The sequence below is a fragment of the Panthera pardus genome, unplaced genomic scaffold (genome assembly GCF_024362965.1).
Source record: "Panthera pardus isolate Hobbes unplaced genomic scaffold, ASM2436296v1 HiC_scaffold_15, whole genome shotgun sequence".
Taxonomy (NCBI): Eukaryota; Metazoa; Chordata; class Mammalia; order Carnivora; family Felidae; genus Panthera; species Panthera pardus.
In genome coordinates, this window is record NW_026526710.1 from 75,119,041 (window position 1) to 75,137,318 (window position 18,278).

General features: G+C 45.0%; 1 protein-coding gene across 2 annotated transcripts in view; it reads right to left on the reverse strand.

The window, feature by feature from the left end:
- Positions 1-10,619: 10,619 nt before the first annotated feature.
- BCL2 (BCL2 apoptosis regulator) overlaps positions 10,620-18,278 on the reverse strand; it is a 176,743-nt gene continuing 169,084 nt past the window's right edge. For both annotated transcript variants that reach the window (XM_019463834.2, XM_019463832.2), the window contains one exon: positions 10,620-13,671. In XM_019463834.2, the coding sequence (XP_019319379.2) occupies positions 13,537-13,671 (135 nt within the window). In that variant the 3' untranslated portion in view covers positions 10,620-13,536. The remainder of the gene's footprint in view (positions 13,672-18,278) is intronic.

The window sequence follows — 18,278 nt, forward strand, 5'->3', positions numbered from 1 at the left end:
CCGTACCAAGAGTATCTTCCTCCTCCCATTTGGATTCAACCGGGAGATGTGCTGTGACAGTTCCCAGAGTCCTCTGGTCCACAGCACCCTGACTATCCAGGGGCGGGTGTGTTTGCATTCCTTGGAAATAATTATCGGTTAAGCCAGACATTCGTCCTAACCCTTGACCTATCATAAAGAGGAAATGAAGAGAGGAACTGTAGGGAAGGCATCATCCTTGTGTTATCCCTACGGGCTTTGAAGACAGAGCGAGGGAAGAATTTTAAGGGGGTTAGAGTGGGAGTGAGGTGTGCATGGAAGGATGCACAGGAAGGAAGCAAGATGAACTAACACCAGAGGAAACTTCTGGACTGTGGCTGTGGAAGCCAAGGCTGAGCTTTAAAGAGGGGCACCTCTGGCCACCAGACCTTGTCCCCACAGATGGTGGTCTTCCTGAACACTGGAGCTTCTGGGCCAAGATGTGTGGATGGCCAGAGGCTGACTGTGCTGGCTGGCGGTGATGGGAACCAACATGCCTGGGGGTGTGCAGGGCTGAAGGTTATAGTTTGCACATGTGACAATGTACTGAGTTTGGCCTCAAGGGCATTGTTGGTGAACTCAGAAAGGGAAGTCTGATGGGAGTTGGAAAACTCAAACCTCAGCTCCACTACTATGAGCTATGAGGCCTTGCTTGGGAAGATAAATTAACCTATCTGAACCTCAGCTTTTTTATCAATTGTGACAAGATGAATAATGGGCTCCCCCCCAAAGATGTGCCTGTCCCAGTCTCTGGAACCTGTGACTTTGTCACCTTACACAGTACAGCAGACTTTGCAGATGTAATTCAGTTAATGATCTTGAGATGGAGAGACTATCCTGGATGTCTGGGTAGGCTCAGTGCCACATAAGCTTCTATGAGAGAGACACAGGAGGATCAGAATGAGAGAGAGAGAGAGAGAGAGAGAGAGAGAGAGAGAGAGATGCTGACAGAAGCTGGGGTTGGAGTGATGTGAGGGAAGGGCCATGAGCCCAGGGATGCTGGTGCCTCTAAAAGCTGGAAAAGGCAAGGATACAGAGTCTCCCCAGAACCTCCAGAAGGAGCATGGCTCTTGAGGACACCTTGATTTTGCTAAGTGGGACCTAGAAAATTCAACAATAATGGTACCCACCGTGTAGGGCAGCTGGGATAGATTAAATAAGGCAGCGTAGCTAAAGCACTTCACAAAGTATCAGCCCAGTAACCGCTGGGTAGCTTTTCCATGAGTTTTCAAAAACTGCATTATCACAGCCAGGAATGGATCCCGAGTGTGACTTAAGGCCATCTACTACACTGACCTAAAGATGAGTTGGGGCAGTTGGATGTGGGTACATCTCTCCCAAAGAAACTATGGCAGAGCACTTAAGCATTGCTGAACCCAAGATGATACTTCCAAGTCCTTTATCTCAGAAAGATCTGGGGCCCCAAGGGTAAGGTGTCGCACAGACATTGAACTGAACTCCCGCATGCCAGCCCGGCACAGCCATGTCCTCCGTGGTGTTGGCAGGACTGCGAGTGTAGTTGAGGCACTCTTGGATAATGTGGCATTGGGGACTGGAAAATGTCACCAATCTGTGTGGCTGTGAAGTGGGTGAAGACATTAGAGGCTGTCATTAACAAATGGCTGGGCAGCTGCCAGGGTGGTGTATAACTCTGGTGACCTCATCTGATAATTTCCTGATCACGCGTGTTGATCCCCTCATCGATTCCTGCATCTTCACTGGCTTCATTTTTCATCAAGAGACTGAATACGCAAATGGACAATGGCCAGACCATATACAAACATCGAACTTTGACCCATAATCTATAGCAACCAGGCCAGGAAACCAACCCATTATGTACAGGAACCAGGTCAGGAAGTTGGCCCGTTCTCTACAAATCACACTGTAGGAAGTCAGACTTCTGTCTCTAGTAACAATCCAGGAGGCCAAACAATGACCCCTGAAACAATTGGCCCCAGATGGCCAGGACCTGATTAATAATTGTCAGCTTCCTTGATCTTTGTCCCCACCTCCAACTTAGGACCAGCCAGAGAAAGTCATATATGGTCCCCAACTAATCACATAGGATTAGTTGGCCCTCCTATGGCTTCCCCATGCCAACCGCCTCCAATCGGGGCATACCCAAAGCCTTACATTTTTCCACTGTAAAGCCTTCCTTCCTTCTGCCTGCCTTTGAGTCTCTTCCAAATGCAAGTGATGGTGGCTGACTTCCTTGCTATAGATAACAGGCTCTGAATAAATAGCCTTTGCCTGTCCTCATTTGGTTGGTCTTTACTTCCACACATCACACAACTGGCAAGTATGGATGTTGGGGTGAGAACATGCTCCGTGCTCCTGGACAAGAGCAAACTAGTCACATGTGATTGGTTCAGAGTGACAACAACTGTGGCCTCATGAGGCCCAGGACCCTTCTTGGTTTCTGTCTTTGTGGAGCATACGTGGCTTCCCCAGAGGTAGGAGATGAGTGTGATGAAATAGTGACTAAGTTCTGTTTGAACTTGAATTAGTGATGGTACCATTGGGCGGAACACGAAGGAAGTAATTAGTGAAGGCAAGTGGGAAAAGTCTAAAATTAGAATTTTGTTTTTAAGTAACACTTGGGAGAGAACAGTTTAGGAATGAAGACAACGTATTCCCCTAGTCCCTTGCACACAGATCTCATTTTAAGGAAACAATAAGAAGGTAAGTTTTAAGTGGTGTCATAGGGAATGTTAGAAGCTAATGTTACTCATCTAAAAGCTATCAGGGCAAGGAAATATCCAGGTGGTTACGGGATAGAGATATTGCAGGAACTCTCTCTAGACATCTCAAATTGTTGGTCTTTGAAAATAAGGTCCACGTGCAATGTTCTCTGCAGTGTCATTGTCACGATCGTTACTAAGTTTATCGCTAGGCATTATCAAGATGGATTCTCATGATGTGTACCTGGCTCCAAGGACCACAGTTGATTATTATCCTGGGCGTAATTTATCATCCTCTCTCTTTCTCTTTCTGTGTGTGTGTGTGTGTGTGTGTGTGTGTGTGTCTGTGTGTAAAGAAAAATGAAAAGTCAGGGTTTGGTAATGATTAAGAAAATTGTTGACATTGTGGTTAATTACAAGAATTTGCTTCTTGACTCAGGTTCTTTTAAAAAATTTTTTTAATGTTTATTTATTTTGAGAGAGAGAGAGAGAGAGAGAGAACGCACAGGGGAGGGGCAGAGAAAGAGACACAGAATCCCAAGCAGGCTCTGTGCTCAGCATGGGGCTCAGCATGGGGCTCAAACTCACTGACCATGAGATCATGACCTGAGCCAAAGTCGGATGCCCAACTGACTGAGCCACCCAGGCGCCCTGATTCGGTTTCTTAATGTAAATGGTTATTCTGTCTTGTAGATATTGTGGTGTATTGTTTTCTGTGGCGGCACAGCTTTTAATGGCTTGGAAAAATAAATAGTTATTTTCCATTTCACGTGCCATCACTACCCCTGCACACCTCCGCTATTTTGATCTCCTTCCTGCCACTGTCCCAGGAGGCTGGCAGGATGCAGTGGACCAAACGGTACATCCTGTTGAATGGAGGAGAGACCTCAGACTCAAAGAGGCAGAATACTTAACCAAGCTTACGCTTTTAGTAAGCCAGAATTTGGGCGTAGATCTTCTGACACCAAGTATTTGATGCCTGCCAATAGGGCTCGCGATACTTCCATTGAACACAGTGCAATCTAGTTTCCCTTTCACTGGCAGCAAATGTTTCCAAAGCAAGAACGCTTCTAGTTAAGTCTAGAAAGAAAGAGGGGAGTTGAAGAGAAAGATGCTTTCCGGCCTTAGCAACTGAATTAGCAGCAACTGGGGGGAGGCCTTGGGGCCAGGCAGAGGAAGGCGTTTCATAGACAGTGTCGTGTGTGAGCTGTAAAAAGCTGTACGTAAGTCCAGAGACTGGCGGTCCAGCATGGTATCCTCCAGTCACATGTGGCTCTTGGCACCTGAAATGCGGCTGGTTCAAATGGAGAGGTGCTCCAACTGTCCGTTCCATGCCCATTTCAAAGACTTCACTTAAAAAAGAACGGAAGTGACCTCAATAGTTTTTGTATGGATTCCATGTTGACACGATTATTGGATTAAGTTGAATATATTACTAAAATTCATTTCATGTATTATTTTAATTTTCAATGTGTGACTACTAGAAATGAAAAATCACATCTGTGGCTCACATTGTATTCCTATTGGACAGCGCTGGTCCAGAAGTTTCCCCTTTGGGTAAGACAGTCACTTGGTAGGTGAGGGTAAGTGGGGTAAGGAGTACAGCTGTGAGTAAAATAGGACAGAGTCTCTTGCAGCAAAGGGCCAGAGGACAGCTGGTTCATCGTGCCCTTGGGAACAGGGCCCTTCTTATGCAAGACATTAAAGAAGTGGCAAGAGTTCCATGTGACAATTTCAAAGGAAACATTTTCATTTCGGCAACCTAGTTTTTTTCCTAAACTCCACCCAAGGCAAAATGGATTATTGCTTCCTGGAAATGGAACCAGGGGACTTGAAAGTGTTTCATATTGAAAACAGAAAAGCCCAAGAAGAAGAAAAATAATTACATTTCTAAAAGCTTTTAGAACAAATGCTGGCTTGTGAGAAATAATTTTCCTATAAATATTTTAGTCCTCCTTTTCTTTCTTTGGTTCCCCAGCTGAGGATTTCCACATGGATATAGGAGGTGATGTTCCCCTTGGGAGAGAAGATCAAAGCCAGTCTGGGTCTACTTTCCATGGAGTTTGACGTAGTCTTTGCAGCTAGCTTCTGCTCCTGCCTGCCTGCCTGAGATGAAATGGGCCCCAAACTTTGGAAAAACAGAGAAAGAATGCAGAGAAAAATCCATAGCTACATAAGCATCGAAGCCAGCTGTTTCAGAGAAAGATCCAAGGCTTGGATCTCCTAGAAAGAAAGACATGCTTATTGTCTGTCTATGGGAACCTGCCCCTAAACAGCCCGTTTTGAAAGACAACATTTAGTAATGTAAATAGCAAGTGACTCCTGACTGATGCTAAAGATGTGTCCAGAAAACAATGAGTCTATGAAATGGGACTTAATAGATATTTTTAAAAAGAAAAAGAACAAAAACAAATAGGCAGGACACTGGAATGAGAGTTCCTGAGGCTGATGACTGGGTCTTAATCATTCCTAAACTCCCGAGCCCAGTCCTGCACCTGTGCTTGGAGAGGAGTTTCCACAAGTGTTTGTTGGATGACTGGATCCATTCATCAACCCATCCAAAGAGCACTGAGTGGGAATGATGTGTCCAAGGTGCTTAACCTGGAAAACTGGGAAATGATAATACCACTGACAGAAAAGAGGAAGCTAGGGAAAGACCTAACCTTGGGAACAGATTATAAATTAGATTTGGTTGATGTGCCAGTGGATAACAGGTAGCGGAAAAGAGAGACTCAAGGTTACCTTTGATGACCAGCAGCATTGAGTTAGCTTTTAGCTAGGAACCATGATCATATTTGGTGTAATCCTATGAAAGAGCTATTGATACATGGGGTGTGTCCATCCAGGAAAATATAAATATATAAATTATATATACATACATACACACACACATATATGTGTGTGTGTATATGTGTGTGTGTTTATATATATATGTATATATGTGTATATATATATATATATATATATATATATTTGCTGTCTTTGCATTTAGGGGTCTGATCTGCAGCATGGGTAGACTTGTTCTGTGTTACTGCTGGGAGACGATTCACCATGGGTTTCTCATGTTTCTGCTCATGTTGCAAGCAAGGCCCTGACTGCTCTTTGTTCCAGACTTTCCAAGGCTGTTTGTATAGCAAAGACAGACATGGTGCCTTCTTCCAGAACAAAGGGCAGACATGCTTACTGCTCATTAGAAATGATTCGAGTTGCCTAAATTCCTAAACTCAGAGTTCCTCTCTTGTATCACAACCCACTGTGTGTGCAGATGTCTTCTGGTCCTTTTCACATACTCTCATGGGAATTGGTGCTTAGGGACCAGGCTCAAAAATGTTCATACTCTGGCTCCTGCAAGTGCTCTGAGTAATAATCTGTCCTTTGTCTCTGACCCAGGGATCTCATGTTTTCGACCAGCATCCATTAAATGGGGGCAAACAGACTTGTTAGCTTTCAAGTAGGGAAAAAATCTCAGGCTCTTCAGAGCTTTGACGCTCCCTCTCAGAGATTCTTACTCTGGGTCCATGGAGGAACTATAGGAGACCCTGAAAGGAGGCTGTAATTAAAGTCAACACAGAGAGTTCTTCTCTAGGGAGTAAGAAAAGAGAGAAGAAAAGAACAGGGCCTGATTGCGCTGGGGCTTGCCTTTCATTAACGATGTGGGCTCAGATATTTCAGCAGCATAAATTAAGAATGGTACAGGAGCAGACAACCAAGACTACACAGACAGAGAATGAAGTAGAAGGTGGGCAATGAGGCTGCAGGGTTTTCTTTAATGCAAAACAAACAAACAAACAATAATTTTTGCATAAATATGCAACGAAAAGAAAATATTTAAAATTGATTCGCCTCTCATACTTTTCTATAACAAAAGGAAGCCAGTGCATTTAAATGAGTTTTTGTGACCTTAAGGCTTTATTGTTATTATTTTTTGTTCCTGGAATGAGCAATTATTGCAATTATTATTACCCATTTACCTACTTGCTTGGTGCTGACAGAAAGATTTATTTCAGCACAAAAGCCCTGCTGGGTCCTGGAGGGAGGGAGTATATCTTCTGCTCTTCCCCACCCCCCCCCTTCTCTTCCGCTATGGAGCTCTCAACAGAGCCCAGAGGATGTGCTGAGAGGCGCTGGTGTGCCACTGAAAGAAGTTTGAAAGACAAATTCCACCCTGACACATGTTTGACATTTAATTTTTCCAATTTAAATGTAAACAGTTGCAGAGGATTTAATTTCCAATGCGTTCTTAATAGTATGGGAAAGAAAATTGTCCCCAAACTGTCGATGGCAGAACATTTTTGTATGATGTAATTTATAGCCCCTTGCATGAAGTAATTATGATTCCTGATAAAATGCTTGAGCAATTTCCAGATAGACTTTAATGGGATGAAGAAGTCTTGAGAAGTTAGGCTTCCTCACTCAGCTATCTTAAAATGCGTCAATCAGAATTTGGCCATTCTTTGGTGATGGCACCGTTTCTTTCTTGTTTATAGGTCTCTTCCAAGAGAGAATCCCTGATTTAAAGCCAGTTTGAAATAGAATTTTGACACATATTTTTAACAAGCCTGTCCGAAAAGTTAACAATTGACATTTAAAAAGAGAAGCACTTGGGTGGCTCAGTCGGTTAAGCATCCCTTCAGCTCAGGTCATGATCTCACAGTTCATGAGTTTGAGCCCCGCATCAGGCTCTGTGCTGACAGCTCAGAGTCTGGAGCCTGCTTTGGATTCTGTGTCTCCCTCTCTCTCTCTGCCCCTCCCCTGCTCACACTCTGTCTCTCTCTCTCTCTCTCTCTCAAAAAAAAAAAAAAATATTAGAAAAAATTTAAATAGATTTGTTATTTATAGACTTGGAATCTAAATACCATAATGATTTGATACCATAATGATTTGTAGCATCATCTACATGAAAAAAAAAAGACAAGTTATTTTTTTGACACGTGGAAATTTTACATTGTTCCTTTTCTCTCCAAAATTCATCTTTCTACCCTCCGTTTTATCCTGATGCGATACTTTGTAAAACTGAAAGTTTAAAATTAATTAAATTTCTACCACCAAAGTAAGTCTATGAATTTTTGTGACACAAGGCTTTACATTTTTGTTCCTAGCTCGAGTAATTATTACAACTGTTATTATTATTATTACCCAATTGTTAAAGATGTACAAATAGGTAATAAATTTTTATAATTATTAAATATGAAAAATGAATTTTATTGGCAACGCACCTCTTACTGAGATGAATGGGGCTGGATTATTCTCTTCCACTGTCCCCCTGCCAAGAAGGACATGTATTCAAAAACAGAAATTACCTATTACTAGAGAGAGCTAGATTCACCATCAAGTCTATTCTTGCTTTTTGTTTTTATGGACGTCAGCTCTGAGCAGTGTTGTTCACCTAACAACACGATCTGTGTGGTGTCTAAGCGGGGTGTTTCTCGATCAGATGGAGGCCCCCCAAAGTGGGGCGACGATGGTTGGGTAGAAGCCGGTGGCACGGGAGGTGAAAGAATTCACCCGAGGCAGAACCGAGGAGATAGAAGTTTCGTGAATACGCTGCAAGGGAGCAGTGGGCAGGACCGCAGAGGAGAGGCGGTCTGCAAGGATGCAGCGGGTGGGGCTGTTTTTGAAGGGGGAAGATGAGGAGGTATGTCCACCTACGGACTCTTCCCTTTCTTGGTTAACCGTGTCCCGTTGTAAGCAGCCCATCGGTCAGTTAGGGCCGATGCATATTTTGAGGTGAGTCACCTGATGGAGGGGGCTGTCTGTATTCAGCCAGGTGGGTGCTGTGGGTCCTTCTGCCTTTCATTGCTCAAGCCCATCTGCCTAAAATAGGCCTCTACAATTTGTATACTCAACAACCTTGCCGTCAGTGGGATACTGGCCTTATTTTTCTGGGGTTGTCCTTATGAATTGGTACAAAACCGTTCCCACTCCACTTGGTTTTCTCCGGTGGGATGCATATTTCACAGTTGTCCAAACTCTGTCCTGTGAGTACAGGCATGAAACAGAGGGATTCTTCGGGTAAGGATAAGGGACTTGTATTACCACTTAACCCAATTCAGCTTCACACTCCACTCTCCCCCACCCCCGCACTGTATTGTGCCTAATATTTAGAAATAGATGTCCCTACCAACCCGAAGTTCTCATGAAGAATCCTGGGGGTTAAAAGTGCAAGTTAGTTGTTTAGCCATTAGACATATCCAGGCTTGAAATATCTACCATTAATGATAAATGTCTAAAAGAGAGCTGGACTTTGAGGGGTTGTGATGTCTCTAGAAGCTACGCCCGCCGCAGAACTTAAAACTGTTTCTCTTTTATTGCAGAACGTCCTTCATGGAGGCATCACCTTGACCCACTAAAGGTTCCCACTTGTTTCCATCCCATCCCCCTACAGTCCTGGCCATTCTGAAAACCTCCTGAACCTGTCTCGGGAAGGTTTTGCTCCTCTGAAAATTCTTCCTCCCTCCCATCCTCGCAACAAATGTCCTTTGTCCTGTAATAATTAAAAAAAAAAAAATCCCTGAAAGATCCAAATTGAATAACAATACAGATCTGATTGGAACCTTCATAAGCCTGACAATGTAGAATTGTATTTCTTAAAAAGTGTGTAACCACATTTGTCTGAGCTGCAAAAGACACCACAGAATAAGATCAGAATAGAATTTCAACTGACTCCCTAATTTCCTTAGAATGGCTTATATTTCAAGCCCTTCCTGTTTTTTTTTCTGATAGAGTAGGTGTACATTACTAACTATAAGTGATAAGAAAGTATAAAAACAGCCACTGCCCTAAAAGTACAATTGAAATTAGCATTGAAGTTCACATTTATAAGTTAGTCATTTTAGCATACGTTTCATTATAACATAAACTACTTATTTACATTTTATCCTGATTATTTTAACTCCTCTTGATTTACAATCACTTCCTAATTTCCCATATTGGGCCAGGACTAGGTCCTTAGATGATAAACAATAAACGTTTACTAATGAAATAAAAGTCACATCTAAATGGAAGGTCAGATCTGAATATGCAGGGAGAAGTCAGCTGAGGCAGAGAATGTTGGGGTGTTTTTTTGTTTTTTGCAAGGCGCTTCCTTAATTTGCAATGTGACTTTACTTCAAATCTTAAACTTACAAGACTTTTCAGCCACTGCAACACCTGAGACGAACCGTGTGCTGTGCAGCACGTCAGTTGTCATTTGAGCCTTCAGAGTGCTCGTGCAGCGAGAGCTCAGGAGGACCCAGGTGGTTCCTGGGTGCTTTTCACCTTGTGTGGGTTTTTTTAATGTTTTTATTTATTTTTGAGAGAGAGAGAGAGAGAGAGAGAGAGAGCGAGCGAAGGAAGTGCAGAGAGAGAGGGGGACACAGAATCTGAAGGCTCCAGGCTCTGAGCTCTCAACACAGAGCCCGATGCTGGGCTCAAACTTGCGAACCATGAGATCATGACCTAAGCTGAAGTCGGATGCTCAACGAACTGAGCCACCCAGGTGCCCCCTGTGGTGTTTGTTGTTTTTTTTTTTTTTTAATTTTTAGAGAAAGAGAGAGCACAGTGGGGGAGAGGAGCAGAGGGGCAGAGGAAGGGGGAGAGAGAGAGAATCTTCAGCAGGCTCCATGCTCTGCATGGAGTGCAAGGTAGGGCTTGATCCCCGACCCTAGGATCATGACCTGAGCTGAAATCAAGAGTCGGATGCTCAACAAACTAAGCCACGCAGGCACGCCTGTCCTTGTGTGTGTTTTTTTTTTTTTTTTTTTTTTTTTAGAGCCCTGGATCCCAATTCGGAAAATGTATGTGCTCTCTTTAACCCTGACCTTGGCCAACATATAAACCGGTAATTCAGGTGTGTATCCCTTCTCAACACAAGATAGGTGGGAACGGTTCTCTGTTGTCTGATCGCGAAATAATGGAGGCATTGAAGGAAAGAAGAAAAAATGACAAGTTGAGGCTTTTATATACGTCCATTGCTTCTAACATGTTTTTAAGAACAAGAAAAATGCAACAACTACTCTTAGAGCAAGTGAAGCCACGATACTATACGGTTTTGGGGGCAGGTGGCCAGGCACATTTACCATTAAAACCAGATACCAAAACCCCACAGCAAAAGAAAACCAGCCAGAAGTTAGCCCCCATGACCTTTTTTTTTTTTATATATATATACATCTTTAGAATACTCTTCAAATCCTCTTTGAACAATAACAACAACAACAACAACAACAACAACAAAAGACAGTCTTATATTAAAAATGTCCATGTTCTTCACTGTTAACTTCGAAAGCAGCTTGAAGGATTTCGCTATTTGGAGCATACTGCAAATTGACTCCACGAAAATGATCTTGGTAGGATAGCAGCACAGGATTTGATATTCCATACTCATCGCTTTTGACAATGTAAACCTTTCCGAAAATAGTATTTCGCTTAAAAATTAGACTCATTCAAAGGTCTGATCATCCGGTTCCCTGAGGCCTGCCAGGGAGGTCTGGCTTCATACCATGGGTTTCCTGCTTTCTCAGGGTGGCACACAGGCATCACTGCATTTCAGGAAGAATCTGAAGGACAGCCATGGGACGGGCCCTGTGGAAGGAGGGCAGGAGCGCTCTGGATGAATCTGTGTCAAAACAGACCACGTAGAGCAACCCTCTAAAGATCAAACCATCGTGGCCAGAATGTAATCCCCTGGTCATTTCCCATCTGGATTTTCAACTGAATGAATCTCATGGGGTTAACCAAACATGGATGTCGTCCTAACTAATATGAGTTAGATTCTGATTTGCCCAGGGACTAAGAAACCTTCAAGGAACAAGGTCAAAGGGACAAGAGATACGTCCTTCACAATAAACAATTCTGTTGACATGGAAACACACATAACTAGGTTGAAGCAATCTCCCTCAGTGGCCAGCACGCTCCAGGGGGTTTTCACGTCGCTGAGACCCAGGGATTCTCTCTCCTTATCAGAAATGCTTTTAAAGAATTGAGACAAAAACCCCAAATGGAAAGATGGTAATTTTTGCTAACAAATAGTGTAGAGGCCGTAACTAAATACAATTTTTAAAAAATGCTGAGATGCATGTATTTCTTTAAAGCAGCTTTCAAAACATCAACCACAGCATTAAACATTGAACATAGTACATTCCGAAGTTAATACAGATAAATGGTATATAATGCAATAATGCCACATTTACTCCATAAATGTCTCAAAGCCGATTCTAAACTGGAAAAAAATATTTTCTAGTTTATTAGCTGGAGATTTCACTTCTTTACTACGTCTCTAGAGTTTTCACCACTGACTTTTTTTTTTTTTTCCTTTTTTTCTTTTTTAATGCCCCAGGAGGTACAGATAAATTCCCACATGCCACACCTGGAACTTTTTTTTTTTTTTCTCCCTCTGTCAGGTTTCCAAAAAAACCCCAAACTACAATGACAAGATAATGTTTTACATCGTAATCCCATAGACATAGGTCAGTTAATCCATGACACCTCGTTTCAACGCTTTCTTTAGGATTTACGACCTTCCCCAAAGTCATTTAAAGCCTGGCTTTCAACTGCGCAGCCAGCACGCATGCGCGGCGGCCACTCCGCACACGCGCTGCACCTGTCTCCTTCCCCCGGTTTCCTTTTGGTGGCGGCATGGCCACCTCCCTCTGCCGGGAAAGGCGCAGTGCCTATGTTTCCTCCCCTCCACGGTGATCAACGTCTTAAGAGCCTCGGCTTCCAGGTTGCACGCTCCACGAGGGAAAAGGGCCCGACTGGAGGGCCCAGGGCCGCAGGCCCAGGCCGACTACTGTTCTTTCTTGACAGTGGGATTCTGAGCTCTGTCAGCTTCCAGACATTCGGAGACCACACTGCTCTGTTTAAAACCCTTGGAGCCGGCCAGCGAGTGCCCAGGCTCAGTTCCAGGACGGGGCCTCCGAGCTGGGGCAAGGCAGGGCTTCAGACTGTGGCCTCTTAGGGAAACGCAGGCACTTGTGGCGGCCTGATGCTTCTGGATAAGTCACCGAAACGTTCACTTCCTCGCATTCGGGAGGATTCGGTCTCATACACAGACAGAGCCAGTATTGGGGGACGGGGGGGGAGAGTGTATCCAAAAATGTATGAATATGCACATCAGGGCTTAAGGTACTGGATGCTATTGGATAAATTGCTAAAATGCTTCTCGGCACAATTGGTAGCTTAAAAAAATACTTTCCTATGGTTTAACGGCATTTTCCCCATCACTGTCCTTCGCTGTGGAAATCTTGGTGGGTACCAAGTCCATCTGAAGTTCCCCAGTGTTTTCTCCCCACTGGGTCTGTACCATGTGAACCATATGCAAAGTGTGTTGTTCTTCGGGCCAGGAAGAATGGACTTCGCCGAGCGCCTTCCCTCTCTTAATATCGCAGCCCCCAGGGCAAAGAAATGCAAGGAAAATGAACACCTTCTTCCTAACTTCCAACAGCCGGCTTCTGGAACAGTCAAGTCCTTTGTCAGTTTGTTTGCTCTTCAGATGGTGAGTCAGTCCAGCCAACAACATGGAAAACAAATCCGTGTTTATAGGCACAGGAGAGCCAGGTGGAGCTACCCAGGTGGGGCTTGGCAATTGGCGGTAGGGTTTCCAAAGACAGGAGGTTCAATGGGACTGTCTTAAATAAATAAATCTTTTTTTTTTTTTCTTGAGAATGTAAAAAATAAATGGTATTTCCCTTTGGCAGTAAATAGCTGATTCGACGCTGAGCCCGAAAGCTGTTTTTGTTTTGTTTTAGGTTTTGTTTTTAAGAGACCACGGCTTCGTTTCATGGTACATCACTGGCGATGCATACACTTCTACTGCTTTAGTGAACCTTTTGCATATTTGTTTGTGGCAGGCCTTCTGACTTCACTTGTGGCCCAGATAGGCACCCAGGGTGATGCAAGCCCCCACCAGGGCCAGACTGAGCAGGGCCTTCAGGGACAGCCAGGAGAAATCAAACAGAGGCTGCATGCTGGGGCCGTACAGTTCCACAAAGGCATCCTGCGGGGAAGAGAAGGGGAGACAAAAGAAACAGAATTAGAGAGAGAGAGAGAGCACAGGGTGCCAGCCTACAGGGAGAGTGGCATCCAGCCAGAGGACCGGGGCACCTTCAGAAGGGCGTAGGGAAAAGTAAAACGCTCTTTCGGAGCGGTGATTCAGACCCACTCTTTTTACTTTCATTCGAGATGTTGTCGTGGAGATCCTGTTGACGGGCCAGGTACCACAGAGACACAGCAGTGAGTGATGTAGACTGAAGGTTCCTACTTCACCGAGCTTTTATCTAGTCGCGGGCCACAGACAGTAAACAAAATAAATGCATCCTAGAGTGTATTCGAGATTCCTAAGTGCTAAGGAGAAAAATAAAATGGCAAAGGCTGTTAGCAAATATCGGAGGCTTTGCAATTTTAGCTAGCATGGCCAATCCTAAAAATAATGAGAAACACTGAGTATGAGTCTGTTCCTTTCTTGAATGCTTGCTGTATGCTAGGCACTTGTAATAAATGTCTCAAATGCATCATTTGATTTATCCTTCATACCAATATTACGGAGTCATTTTACTTCTGTTCTGAAGAGGGGGGAAAAACTGGGGGAGGAGGGAGGAAACACAGAGGCTAAGGGGTTTGTCTAATCAATGGCAGCGACTGGATTCCAACCCAGAGGCGCACTGGTGCTCTTCGGTCTGCTGATGTCCTCTTACGGCTCACAGCCATCCGGACAGCATCTGTCCGGATGCTGGTGCGGCGGACACACACAGGGTGGCCTCCCTTGGTGGCATGCCTAGGCTCCAAAGTAACAGAGTCCTCCCTGGGTAAAAAAATTGTCACGGGGTTTCTTCCAGGAGATGCCGGGCTGGATGACCACCACCCTGCATTTAACTCGAGTTGTGCACGTTGCAAAGCGCGTGGTCACTTCTGGTCAGTTCGTTACGCGTCACCGCAGACCCAGGTCCCTGAGAAAAGAAGACGACTCGTATCTTCCCTTCCTATTGCTGCATCTAAGTCGGGTCTGCAGTACGTCATAACGACATTCTCTGGATTGTTTCACACTGGATCAACCGCTCGATGCTCATTTATCAGATTTGTCGGGGGACATTCGTTGGACCCAATGAGTATCTGGACAACTCTCTTAATATATCTGAATGTATAAAACGGTAAGAGAAATTCTTTTTGCTTGGTGTGATTTATTCAGACATGAAGAGAACAAGACATAGTTCCACATTACTCCCAATAACGTGGCATCACAGCACACGATCTCATCACGTGAGACGGTAACATGCCAACGCTTCTGGCTTTGCCGGGTGGAGGTGCCTGTGACAATGTTCAGTGTTTCTATCTGTGAAGGGCAAGTACTGCACGGAGGAACCAGGTACCAGCTTTGTCTCTCCAGTGCCGTTCATGGTTTTGATACACGTAGGTGTTTATGAGTATTTGTTCAACTAGCAGCACTTAAAGTTTTCTGAATTCAATCACCGGCTCGAGTTCGGTCTCTGGCCCAATGCTTTACCAGATGCTTACCCTGCCTACTTGAAATTACTCCCTCTGTTCGTAACAATCTTTGGGAATCTTAGGAGTAGTCCTGAAGGTGAGAGTTTAAGGCATCATTGGGGGGAAATTCCCATGTTATTAAATGTAGATTTCCATGGTTATTCTTCATGACTGTATAGTATTCCTTTGCATATATGCTGTACTTGATTTAACCGGTTATCTATTTGAAACTTTTGCGGTCGTAAACGATATTATGATACATTTTTGTTCATAAGTTCCTGTCTACTTGTTCAGTTGCTTTTGGGGGACAGATTCCTAGAAGTGAACCCAGTTGATCCGTCATCAAAATCGCCCCCCACAGGCACAAAGGTTTTGTGATGAGGCACTCCCACTCCCTCCCTGGTTGCCCAGTGATCGGCAACACCATTCACGGAAGTCAGAGAAGGGTTTAGGGCAGTGGTTCTCAAGTGGGTAATCTTGCTCCCCAGGGGACATTAGGCAATGTCTGGAGACATTTTTGGTAGGGGTGCTCCTGGCACCTAGTGGGGAGAAGCCAGGGGCACTGTGCGCCATCTTATAACGCACAGGACGGTCCCCACCATAAAGAATCATCCGCCCATTCTTCACGTGGGTGAAGGGTTAGGAGAAACTCTGATCACGGACCACAGAAAACCTAATGGTCCATTTAGCGTGTCAACAGCTTGGGTCAGATTAACACAAGATGAGTTAGTTAGCCTTAGACAAGTGACTGGTCCCCAGCAAGTGGGTGCACTGTACTTTCAGGTGCACTAGATTAACTGCTACCAGGAGAGGGCGCAAGGGTTTTCTTCTTTTCTGCTCTATTGTTGGCATTTTCTAAATTGGAGCCTTAGAAAAGCAAGGCAAGAGACATAAATGAAATACGTGTTTAGTGTTCTTAGCACAAAGCTGAAGTAACGATCACGAATGCTTGTTAAGGAACATACCTTCCCTGTATATAATCAGGGATAAATGGGGCAGGAAGGGGTCAGGACAGATTTATGAGCAGGAGAAACTCTGCTTCTTGTAAAGTGCATCCCAGGATCCCACAGACACAGCTGCAAACACCTAACAGCTCACCCTTCCATGCTGCTCTCGCTGCGGGATGGGCAGGCTGGTACTTCCCAGACGACGCCTGGCAGCCTTCAGGGCCCGGCCCTGGGCTGTGTACAATGTGGCTTGACATCGAGAGGGTCCATGGTTGGGTCCAGCCTTCCTCTAGTTACCAATGGGGTTTTCCTTGGCAGAATATGAAACGGACTAAGCCCCTTGCTCTCTGACCTTTCTGGCGGCAGAGCCATCCTGAGAATGTGGGGGAAGCGGAGACAAACTGGGGCTGGCATCTTCTCCCTGTTTGCCTGGTGCACGCTACTGATACCAGGGAGCAGAAGAAATGCCCCTCCAAATATCCCTACCTCTCTGGGGCTGAACGATTCCCTCTCCCGACCACCATCCCCTCGTGTAAATAACCGTGCTTCTAATGGACCTAAGGGGCCATTTCTGATGTGCATTATAAAGAAATGCATAATTTCTAGAGTGGGATGAGCCACAGTAGCATCTCTTGACCCAAAGAATAAACACTGAGTCGCTGACTCAGCCCCAGGTGACTGGGAATGGCTCTCAACTTGGGGGAGAAGGTCTGGGTGAAATCCCGGTTTTGACATTTTATTGCTTATGACCTTGAACAAATTATCCAGCCCCGGGCCTCATTTATTTCACCCATAAAGTTGGTTGTTGTGAAGATTAACACAGGCGACTCAAAGCCACTTGCAAACATGGCCTCGAATGTGAACAAGTGGCCGTATTAACTTGTTTGCTAGTCTGCCCTCTTGCAAACCTGCTCTGCCCTTCAGAGTGTCTACTGAGCCCACCATTTCACAGGAGCAATCTACTAGCTCCCTCCAAGGAGTCAGCTTTTGGTTCCGGAGATGCTTGGTCATCTCTATAGAAGTAAGGAGTTAAAATGTACAAATAGGCACATGACGTGTTCCGGTCAAAGATGGGAGGTGATAATACGCTGGCCCTCTATACTTCCTCAGAAATTATTAGGTCAGGGTGTGGGGCTGGGGGGCATCATTTGACTCCCACGACTGGATCCGGCCCCCAAGGTTTGCCCACCTCCGATTGCAAAGGGCAAAGCAGACCCATACTTTCAGGACTGAAGGTCCCACAAGCTACTTTTATAGAAAGTCTTCTTGCTTTTTCAAACATCCTGATTAGGGCGATTTCCGAAGTCTGTTTGAACAGTCTGTCATTATTTGTTTAAGGTTGAAAGCTGTTTTAAATAAACACATGCTCATTTTATGTATTAAAAGCAACAAAGAGGGAAAAAGAAAACCTGAGGCATCGTCACGTGATGTGGACAAAGTCTCCATCTGTGTACTTAGGGGTCACCACAACAACTGTTGCTCAGGTCTGGACTGGGGCAGGGGCACCGCCAGATTTCAGAGATGTGTGTGGCAGGTTCCGAGGTGAGTAGCCTTTCTCCTTCAGTTGACCCTCCCCTCAGAGAGGACACGAGCAGGGTCCCAGCTCTGGGTGCTCTTTTGTAGACCGCTTCTCCACCAGCTTCAAATTCAGAGGCCACAGATGGTCTGAGTCTGAGCTCCACCCAGAGCTGGCCCACCAGGGCGGAAGGCCAGACTTCCGACCCCAGACCCTTGCTGCACAGTTGGAAGTAAGCCAGGAGGGTGTGGGCAGGAGCAGATCATACTCAAGACTCCAAGCAAGGGGACCGCAAAAGTGTCCTCAGCCCTCCTGCATTTTGACTGGTCGTGGGGTCATGGGACCTCTCCCACCTGATTCTTTATCTCTCTCCATCTCTCTGTCTCTCCATCTCTCTCACACCCACCCTTCCCTTGAGGCAACTCTCCAAATTTTCCTTGTCCCTCCAGTACCCTTCAAGAAGTTTCATTTAAATCTGATTCCAAATAAAATGATATTAAGATACAGAGGAGTCAGATTGGCAAAAACCGAAAAAAACACAGTTCTACTGAAGAGGGTGGGGTGGGGGCTGGGGGTGGGAGCCCCGGATAGTCTTACACGATTGATGGACCCCCAGGTAAAGATAATTGGATTTGTAGTTGGCAATGCATATCAGAAGTT